This window comes from Poromitra crassiceps (genome assembly GCF_964638095.1).
Source record: "Poromitra crassiceps genome assembly, chromosome: 13".
Classification (NCBI taxonomy): Eukaryota; Metazoa; Chordata; class Actinopteri; order Beryciformes; family Melamphaidae; genus Poromitra; species Poromitra crassiceps.
Window position 1 is genome coordinate 15,656,986 of NC_139644.1, and position 11,288 is coordinate 15,668,273.

Genomic DNA, 11,288 nt, shown 5'->3' on the forward strand with positions numbered 1-11,288 from the left:
CATGGTGATTTAACCCCCCAATTCCAACCCTTTGATGCTGAGTGCCAAGCAGGGAGGCAAATGGGTCCCATTTTTATAGTCTTTGGTATGACTCGGCCGGGGATCGAACTCACGACCTCCCAGTCTCAGGGCGGACACTCAGACCACAAGGCCACTGAGCCACTGAGCTGGCCACTGAGCTGGAGTCCCTTCAAAGACCCCTGGAACCTCTTCAAGACCCCTGGAACCCCTTCAAGTACCCCTGGAACCCCTTCAAGGACCCATGGAACCGCTTTAACGACCCATGGAACCCATACAAGGACCTCTGGTGTGTGTGTGTGTGTGTGTGTGTGTGTGTGTGTGTGTGTGTGTGTGTGTCCTGTAGGTTTTGGGGGGGGGGGGGGGTGTCCCGGCCATGACAATGTCATGAACATTTTATGATAGGATACCATGCCTTAGGGAGAATAAAAACAAATCCTATAATTTTAGGATAGATAGGCCTATATCACAACCAGCTAGACTAGGCTATATATCCTATAGGTATGTTATAGGACATTTTGAGTGATACCATAGGATATTTAAATAAGAACAATAACAATAATACTAATCATAATAATAAATATACAATCAAGCACAATAAGATAATTATAAACAAACTTCTGAGTAGCCTACCACAGAACATACCCCCTTAGAAATATTATGCCATAATGATTTTTGTTAATAAGAGGGGAGAAAAAAGTAAAGAAAAGTGTCAAATTTGATTTCTAGCATATTAAAAATAATCTGTCATTGTAACACAGGCATTATTAGACTTTAGGTAGGTTTACACATGATTTAAGTTATTTTGGGCCATGGTATGGCCTAATAATTTGAGAATTCAACATGTGGGGTGAAATGACTTTTCAGCCTGTTCATGTATCCACTACTAGAGACTCCTAAAGCCTCCTTTTAGGATAGCATATGGCGTCATCTTGTGGAAAAAAACTGCTAAATCACACCACAGCGTTAAAATGAAGTCTTTACACTGAAGCGCCAGCAGATGGAAACCCAGCTCCACACATTGCAAAGCTGACACCATAAGATAACCTCGTAAGCAACAATAAGCTTGAATAGGTATCTCTATAACACTGTCTTTATTATCCTCCATCTGGATAGCAATGCACATCTAGTTTTTTGCGGTTATTGCTCAGATGCCATTGACTCCCCAGTGAATCGTGGCGTTTCGTCTGTTTAATAAAATAAGCATTTTGTACCTGGATCTGCCATCTGCCTCATATAGTGGTCCCAATAATAGCTCAATTTATGACAGGGACTAAGTACACGTAACATCCTCACATAAATAGACACGTCCTCTGCCACCGTGACATTTGCCGAGCGGAGAGGAGCCCCCATGCCAAGCTGTTGGCAGGGCGGGCCGTGCTAAATGAGCGCCCGGCCTCGCTGATGGGGATGGCAACATTAATTGTACAGTGGGCTGTGGTCTGAGAACTGGGCCAGCCACCTGCTGCTGCAGAAGTGGGTGAAGATGAAGAATGCTGTCCTAGATTGCCCACCACCACCAGCTCACCTTAACCCAACCCGCCAAATTAATCAACTCTTCAGAGGCCATCCCGCTTGTCTGGGGCAGGCATCCGAGGAGCATCTTTTAAGTCACAGGTCACAGAAACCTGTAGCAGCCCCCCTCTGCCTTTTGAGACAAAGAGCAATAAAGGGCTGGAATGGTACAGAGTAGAGTAGGGATGCACCAATAGGAAAAATTTGGCAGATACGGATAACCGATATTAACATTCCTGTTATGGCTGATAATAATAATAATATAATAAAAAAAAATTTTTTTTTACAGATGCTGATATGATCTATAAAAACAAGTTTCTATATGATAATCACATTTTGTACATACTGAAAAACACTAATGTCTTTCTTTATTTCCAAAACATTTGGTACTGTAAAGCCCATAAATCATAGATTTACCGCATTGTTTCCTCACAATATGAAAATGTGGGCCGATACCGATAACTGATATTAACATTGCTGTTATTTTGCTCATCGGACCAAAAAGACTAACGTCGTCCGATACCGATATGATTGCCGATATATATCGTGCAACCCTAGAGGCATTGGAGCCCTGCAGGACGGAGACGCGGTTTGTCTGGAGCCATCTGTCTCTTTGTCTCTCGTGAGATGCGTTTTGAATGCGCGCTGCTGCTGAGGAGACTGATGTTTGATGAGGTGCGCCGAGACAGAGGGGGCTCGGGCGCCCCAGAGGGAGCACAGATGACTAACTCACTCCTCGCCCTAATCTAGGACAGGCACACCTAGACATCCTTCATGACTCTAATGTTTTACTCGTGTCGGGCCAAAAATATGTCCACCGAGGTTAGCCAAAGTGGGTCGCCCGACAGCTTTTTTTGGATTGCAGGAGAAGAAATCGTGCCATCTAAATGATCGCCGTCTTCCAGAACCCACCCTGGACGGCAAAAAGCCTTCCACCACCAGTTTATTTTTACAAGTATCAAACTGGGTCAATGACGCCACAGAATATGACAAAACCCAATTGCAACCGTGTTTAAAGCCTCCGAAGACAAGAGTAGTGCTTATAAGCCTTTTTCAAAACATTTTATTGGTCTTATAGAAAATAAAGTAAGCTGTATCAACAAACATACAATATATACATCAATAACTTAGACACCTCAGAGAACCACGTTTAAATCCACAGTTGTTACTGTATATATGAATACATAGTACTTATCTACAGATTGCAAAAAAGTACAATAATTTAATTTATAAATAGTTACAATTAACTATTGTCTGTTTTCATACAAAGTACTGCAATATTTTATTACAACCCATACATAAAAATAACAAAACTGATTAACTTTGTATCGCTTTTATAGTCGGATGTTTACACCTTTGAAACACAGACCCACTCCATGGAGGAAAAACCTGCACAGTCAACTGTTTACAAAGCATAATTCCGTGAAAAAAGCCGATGTCTTGAGAGCTAGTAAATTCAACTGCCGCACAAGTGCTGTTAAGTTATTTATCCTCTCTAACACATTGCTTGTAAACAAAACAAAAAAGCCATAACCAAGTAAAAAGTCAATCTGCAGAACAAATTACAGTGTTGATAAGATCAATTTCAAATACACACTCGACACACAATGAAACAAGGAGGTCGTTTCAGCAAACGATGAGCATTGATGACTGATGTAGCAGCAGAGGAACCTCAATCTTCCAAACACACACAAAAAAGATACGGCAAGTGGCCCTTGTGATAGAATCTATTGTAGCATCCGTCTCATTCAATGCACTATATGGGCTAATATCCATATAATATAATAGCAGTTGTCTTTCAATGGGGTCTTAAAAGTCCAATTTATGGGTCAGGTAATACAGCTAATTAAAAACCAGACAATATTTAGTAAGTAAGGCTTGTGTGAGGCCTTGGGCAACGGCCCACTGATTCCATTCAGACAGAATACCGGGTATGAATGTTACACTATACAAGGGCCAATTGCTCTTCTGTTTGGGGGTTTAAAATCTGAGGGCAAAAGAAAACACCTTTTTTTTTTTTTACAAGAAAATTACAAAACACTGGAGCAAGAATTATTAAATTACAGACCATAGTCACTTTGACAATATAGATTACTCTTACATCTACTCTTTCACACCTTTCCACTGAGTTGCATATTAAGGGTCACTTTTTCACAATGGTCATTAATACCTACTGTAGCTACATACTATACACCTGCGTGTGTGAGAGAGGACTCTCTAGCGACACCTGCGTGTGTGTGAGAGAGAACTCCCTGGCGACACCTGCGCGTGTGAGAGAGAACTCTCTAGCGGAGATCGAGAGATTTCGATTGGTCGACGGTGCCACTTCCGACACCGTAAAGACACTTACTTCACACGGAAAGTTTCACTCCACAAGACGGCCACAGCAATAAGGACGCCAACATCAATACTGGGCTATGTCAAGAGTCTGATACATATTTTTTCCCCACAGTTAACCAGTCCATGTAAATAGCTAAGCATGTTGACAAAGTGAGGATACTCCACTCCACTCATGGTCTAGATGTATTTTTGAGTGATGGTACAGACAAAATGCACTCTCTCTCTTAGATCAGGGGTTCTCAAAGTTTTGATGACTGAGGCCCAAATTGTTTTTCCCTCGCCAAGATTTAGCTTAAATTTGGAGCGTTATCTAGCCACCTTCCTGACAAGCTAGCATGACATGGTTGGTACCAATGGATGCCTTCGGTCTTCTAGTTTCCTACGATACCAGAAACTCTCGCTCTGGCTTCAAAACTAAGCCCGCTGAGCCTCTGAAAAACAGTAAACCTATCGAGAAACCAGACCAAATACCATCATGTCAGGGAACTCGTCGCGGGCCACCACAAACGTTCCCCGAGGGCCGCAATTGGCCCGCGGGCCGCACTTTGAGAACCCCTGTCTTAGATGAAATACCTCACTGTTTTTTAGACATCGCAAGATGCTCTGACCAGCAGGAGAACATGATTCGGATGAAGTGTATTGTGTTAATGTCCTTACATAACGACTTCCACCTTGAGGTGTGAAAACGGCTTCACTGTTAAATTCCTTTTAGAGGATCAGAAGAGTGATGTGACACTTGGCACAGAGTAAGTGCTGCTGGCAGCCATTGTTGATTGTAATTCTACGTGGTCTCGCGGTGTCTCTTTCTGAGTGCGGATTGAAGCCCTTTATGGCATGCTTATTATAAGACAAAATGAACAGAGCTGCCGTCCCTACCTCCCCCGCTTCTCATCTAGAAACGTTTGTTCATTTTTAGAGTGACCTGTTTTGTCCTGAGCAAAACAAGCAGGAGCTTTAGTGCATACGTGCCCCCGGCCGAGCCCCACCGCGTTCAACCTGACAATCTGGAGACAAGTGGGAAGTTTACACAAGTGATGCTGCACCAATCAGCCGTTATCTTTTCTAAAGTAAAAAAAAGAAAAAAAAAGTTAAGGGATGGGATCTTGAGTCACAACCGTGAGAAATTGCAAGCTTTCTCAACAAGGTTTGGGAAAAAAGGGGGTGGGGGGGTTGTTATAATTTCATATAGTCTATAAAAACAGGATTTTGTGGGGTTATTAATTTTATAACCGCAATCAAATCCCGAGGAAAGATAAATTATTAGCAGACCAATTAAGTGGCCTGAACGAATGCTAGATTGTTATAGCATCTTCCCGTGGATTTCATAGAACAAAGTGATTTACTTTGAGGTCAAGTCAAAACTGACATCCAAAATGCAGTAAGTATTCAGAGGGGATCCAGCACCCAGCGGAGCCATTAGTCAGAGTCTGCCAGGGGAATATGGCGCTAGGCTACAGACAACCACAGATCCTGTCATTTAACGCTCACTAAAATGCTACTTTTTGGAGATCCAAATGCCATGTCACCCAATGCCGTCTTGCATGGCTCAATATGGTAAACTCTTCATGACAAAATGATTTGTAACTAACACCAAGGAAGCGGAGGATATCACAGATGCCAATACGAACAAAGACAATTGACCTTGTTTACACCACCTAGATTAGCTCTACAGATTTGTTTTAAATAGCACAGCATTGACATCTATACAGTGAACGACACTGCCAAACTTGTCACTTACACATCACGTCACGCGCTACCCCACAGTACGCGCCTAGTCACTAGAAAAAGCTATCAGACTTCAATAGTAAGCCACTTTCGGTACAATTGCAAAAAAGATATCACAGGTTTTTTTTTTTATGTTTTCTTTTTCTGTATTTCCTATAAACAACGGAAGGTAACCTACGCAGTAATAAAAACCAGGAACTCAACGTTAGACAAAGATTTCTACACCTTAACGATTCAAACAGTAAAGCTTGTGTAAAGTTTTTCTTTTGGAAATATTTGACTGCCCTGTCAACAAGTAGTTACAAAAACTGCAATATATATATACTTTTTTTTAAACAAAACAACTTGAACATATTTTCTCTATGAGCAAAAATTATGTTTCAAAATGTTTGTGGTTTACACTGTCCCCACAAAACACGAGGATATTACTGTAATAACATTCAGGTTTTCAGACATTGGAGAAGAATCTTGTCATATTGGAATGGCACTCAGCTCTGGAACGACACCATTTAAAACTGCTGATCATTTTAAACATTTCCACTTCCCATAAATATGCAAGACCTCTTTGTATTTTCAGTGCATACGTATATTATTGCATCTACCAGTCATATTGATAATGACAAGTTCATTAAAGCCCGTCGAAGATGCATAAACAGAAATGAACGCTGGATTTGGGAGCATTATTTCATGTTTATATTCTCGACAGACAACCAACAAAATCACAAATTGGACTAATTGACTAGTTTTGGGTTAGTCAGGCTATGTTAAAGACATCCGTAACATCCACACCAAGAGTTTGAGACCGTTACTCGTCCTCGTTGAAGTCAGTGCATAATAACGAGCAGAGGGTTTCATAGCGGGATAAGTGCTGGAATGGGCAATGCCTAGTGCACGTGTGATTTGACTGGTTGTGGTCAGTTATGTAAATCAATTCTAAGGACGGAAAAGACCTATTAAGAAACAACAAGCACGCCACGTACAGTACCACGACCAAAAACAAGAACCTAGCAGTCAACAGTTTGACTTTGATGCCAGAAAGAGACAACAGTTAAGGATTGGACATCAACAATCCCTCTCTAGATTATGTGAATGTAATCTCATGGAAACCGGTGTGTGAAATAGAACGCTCATGTACATTCTGTGTGTACTATAGGGCCGCACAATTATGCCAACAAATAATAATCCCAATCATTTTTGTTAGATTTTGATCATTAAAAATGATGACTATTCTTCTCAAATTCAATGATCTGAGGTACGATTCTTTTACTGTACGTTTGGCATCAAATATTACCATCTTGACAATTTGAAAACCACAGCTGGCTTTTAAAGCTAAATGAAATGTTATTGCCAATATTATCTGATTAACAACTGTGGAAACTCAAGTCGCACTACACAATTAATTATGCGGCCCAAAACGTACAAGACGTTTGTTCTACAGGAAAGAGCGAATTGGCCGAGCACATCGTTAGTGTTGGTGCCAAGAGTTCCAAGAGTTAAAAGGGAGAATGGAGACGGGTAGCCGATCCTGTGCCCTGTTACGATGCACTGACTCTACTTTAGTCTCGACACATCGCCGCACCGCCTTTTCTGCTACTACGACCTGGCCTCCGTTTTGGATTTGATGATGGTGATGACGCTGGTGGCGGCCACTTTGCCGGGGATGAGGGGCCCTATGACGGAGCCCATGGGCCCCCTGGCCGAGGTGACGGGGCTGCGGGCCACAGTCCTGGCAAAGCTCTGGAGCGCCTCGTACTTGGAGCGCAGCGCGTCCAGCTCCGCCTTCATGCTGGCGTTCTCCGTGGCCAGCTTGTCCACCTCCTGCTGCAGCTGAGCCTTCTGTTTCTCCAGCTCCTCTTTCTGGGTGACCCTCTTCACCCGGCAGCTGGCCGCGTAGCCCCGGTTCTTCAGGGTGCGCCGCCGCTGCTTCAGCTGCAGGATCTCCTCTTTCGTCAGGCCCCGGAGGTGCTGGTTCAGCTCGCGCACCGACATGGTCACCAGCTCGTCGTCCGTCAGGCTGGTGCCATTCTCCCCCGGCTCCCGCTTCACCTGGGGATGCGCAGGACATGCACAGGGATTGGTTAGCGTTTGCGCTTACTAGGGCTGGGACGATTCGTCGACGACGGTTTTCGATAATATTGATTTCAGAATATCGCGATTTCGAAAGTTTACAAAAAAACAAACAAAAATGTTCGTAATTTTTTAGTTTTGCACTTCTGCCCTGCTGCCGATCCTTATTTCACTGCTTACTGTACATTATTGGTACTGTTAAGAGTCTTTGTTGCTGCAAAGGGAGAGGCAAAGAAAGCAAGTGAACAGCATACAGTATCAACCTCTCAGTCCTTTATTCATACTATTCATACTAATCATATCGTCACCCTCTTAAAATAATGGCTTAAGTCACTTTTTCAAGTTTTTCAGAAAACATTAAAAACTGAACCAAATACAGAATATATTATATTTATTAATCATTCCACAAAAACATGTTATTACGACAATAGATGACTACTGACATACAAATAACACTGTCTGTCAATTATGTAACATAAAATGATTAGATGACCTAGGCCAATTTACAAACATGCCATTGTGACTTAGGCAAAAAAACTTAGTTAGGCCTGACTTACAGTTGCATTTTATGTCAAGCGTGTGACTTGGGCCGTTTTATTTTTTTGCCTAAGTCACATTGTCATGACTTAGGCAAAAATAAAACCACCTAAGTCACACGCTTGACATAGGCCATTGCACTACCAGGTAGGAACAGCATGATCTTTTCAATTAAGGACTTAGGCCATTTTACCAGAGGTGGCCAGCATCACGAAGAGATGATTTAGGCAAAAATATCATTTTCCTCAAAAAGTGACTTAGGCCATTATTTTAAGAGGGTGACAATACGTTATGTATGTTCCTGAAAAAAATACAATATGTATATATATATATATATATATATATATATATATATATATATATATATATATATATTACCCCAATCCCCCTCGCAGCATAATATCTTATATCGCGATATTTAAATTTGGATATCGCCCAAGCCTAAATCGACGTAATCGATTACGAAAATACGTCAATTTGCGTAAGGCATGTCTGCAAACGGCGTTATCACAGCAGGACAACTGCTATGCACCAACACTTGAAGCAAAAGCATCCCGGAGCGCTTTGTCAGGATGGAAGCATGACAGCAAGTCCTGTTTACTTTTTCTCCAAGCATGTTATTAGGTTTATCCTTATCAACACATGGAACGTGTTTGTGTTACTGTAGTAGTAACGTTACATCACTTAAATTGATTTTCTACATGCTTCTTCATTGCCCCCATGTTAAAAGTAATTTCTGCACCACTGCTGTAACGTAAGACACCATGCATCATCTAACGGTATTCGTCCGTTTTATATTTTCTGTTTACTTAAATGGCCATAAAGAGTGAGAAAATGGCTTAAACTAAAGTTACAGACCGTTCTTACAGTCTGTGACTGTTGCTACGGTCTGTAAATAATTTAAATTACTTTCCTTGACCCACACTAATGCAAAAACACATTTGCCAGTGATTCTCTTAACTGCATATTACTCCCAATGATGAAAAAAATCCACATCATAACCATTTTAAGTCAAGTACTGAGTCTCCAGTTTAGGGAAAGGGTTCCTGATGATGTGATGATTAAATGACTATGTGCCAGCAATCCTTTTGAAAGTGAGGTCCAGTATATAGGGTCCATTATTAGTAACGGAATATCCGTGCAGTTATGTGCGTCCCTGTGTGACCGGTGGAGGCAGCCATCGCAAATTCGGCCATTAAATCGGCCCTAATTAAAAAAATCTGGCTCTGTTAGCTCACCTGCAGGGGCGCTCTTTACACTTCCTGAAAGATTCAGCGCGATCGCACGTGCAACGACATAGCTGTGGCCAAACACAATTTCTGCTCACTCACTCACACACACACACACACACACACAGACACACTTTGCATTCTTATTATAGCAGTGACATGGAAATTAGACCAATTTTAAAATATGCCACTATTATCATTATTCGAATGTGCTTTATGCGTCTCTTTTTCAGGATGAGGCAAAGCAGTGTGGAGGACTGTTTCCACAAAAGGCACCCAAATCCACACACAGCCCAGATGGCTGCTCAGCTTTCTGACAGCATTACAGATGATCATCAGTGACATGAAACCCTCAGTACTTGAATTGAACAAGGGCTTCTTTTCATTTCATTTTGGAGAGATTTGATGTTGGACTATTTTTAAGAGAAGATGATTTAATGAAAATATTGAAATACACTTTTTGATATTTATTTGTGGGAAATTGTTATATTGAGTAATAAAACAATAGAACAATCGATAATAGAAAAATCGTTCGATTAACTGACTAACGGAAAAAGTAATTGTTAGATTAATCTTCAAAAAGATAATAATTGTTAGCTGCAGCCCTACTACCTTACATCAACATTCAACATGCAGACGTGTGAGATTGTCCCCAGTGCGGCAGACACAAGCTTAGTTCTGCCTCATGCAAACACACCTACCTTCAACGCCTTGTTTCCCTTGTTTGTGGTAGTCATGCCACGAGAGCCGCGTCCAACTGCACTGCTGGTCTGAGGGGGAGGAAAGTCATCGTCAGTACGGATGCCAAAATACTAGAGAAGGCTTGGAGGACTCTTCACAATGACAATTCCTTTAGAATACACAAGAATGGATTGCTTCTGGCAAGGAAGCTACATGAGCAAGCCCTTCAAATACAAAAAGGCACAAAGTGGGTCAAGGACTTTAGACTTCCTTGTAAGAGATGCCAAGTCTGGTTAGCCAGTGGTACCTGGACCATTAGCTCACCTGTCATTATGAGTGAATAGCTTGCTGGTGTGCCCCCTCCCCTCCCCGCTCCAACAGCAGTCAGGGGGGTAAATAGGACTACAAATATGTAGGATTCACAAAAGGACGAGCATCAAAGAGGTCTGGCTTGAATCCTGCCCTGCACTTTAACAACATACTGTTCTCAGAGATGAAACAACAGCCTATTGGCTTGCTAAGGAGGATGGCATTTAGCAGCTTGGCAGCAGTTCACTATGATTTCTTGGAAAACAAAACTCCAAAAGAGGAGACATCGCCCTCACGGGCAGCCTCTCAAAGCAGAACACAGCCGAGGACGTGGTTCAACCGAAAAAAAGACTTTCCACTGTGAGCTCAAATAAATAGATTCACAGAGAGAGAGATACAGGGGTACCATGCTTTTGTGTCTGCGTTGTACGCGATGCAGTCTAGACAGTCACACCTGTCTAGATTTGGCCCGTTTGCGACTTACAATCCCATAAGATCAATAAAAAGCGACAGGCTATAATTACTGCCGAGCTGAAGCGAACATCCAGAAGAACAGGCCTAGGCTGCACTTTATTCTGTCACGTCAGTAGTGAGGGAAGACGAGAGAGCGAGCCTACCGGTGTTGAGACAGACAGACAGCACCCGCACCCACCACCCAAACAGTTGTGGTGGCCCATGGGTGCTTTACACTACACACTGTAAATGCTGAGTCAGCGACACAGGCACCCGCCACAGTCAGACAGCCCAGCCAACACATTGCCTCGCTAAGCTGATTTAACACAGCCTGGTGGTGGTGGTGTGCACAGTGCACAGTGCACGCACGCACGCACGCGCGTACCGAGCACATCAACAAATGCATGTGGGCTT

The 11,288-nt window shown here is 42.4% G+C and overlaps 1 protein-coding gene across 1 annotated transcript; it reads right to left on the reverse strand.

Annotated features, from left to right (window-relative positions):
- Positions 1-7,191: 7,191 nt before the first annotated feature.
- LOC310787626 (transcription factor MafG) lies at positions 7,192-10,180 on the reverse strand (the record flags this gene model as incomplete). The annotated part of the gene is made up of 2 exons (XM_083649104.1): positions 10,133-10,180; positions 7,192-7,644 (listed from the first exon to the last, which is right to left on the reverse strand). The coding sequence occupies exons 1-2, from the start codon at positions 10,166-10,168 to the stop codon at positions 7,192-7,194; spliced, it is 489 nt and encodes a 162-aa protein (XP_083505230.1). The 5' UTR covers positions 10,169-10,180.
- Between the last annotated feature and the right edge of the window lie 1,108 nt (positions 10,181-11,288).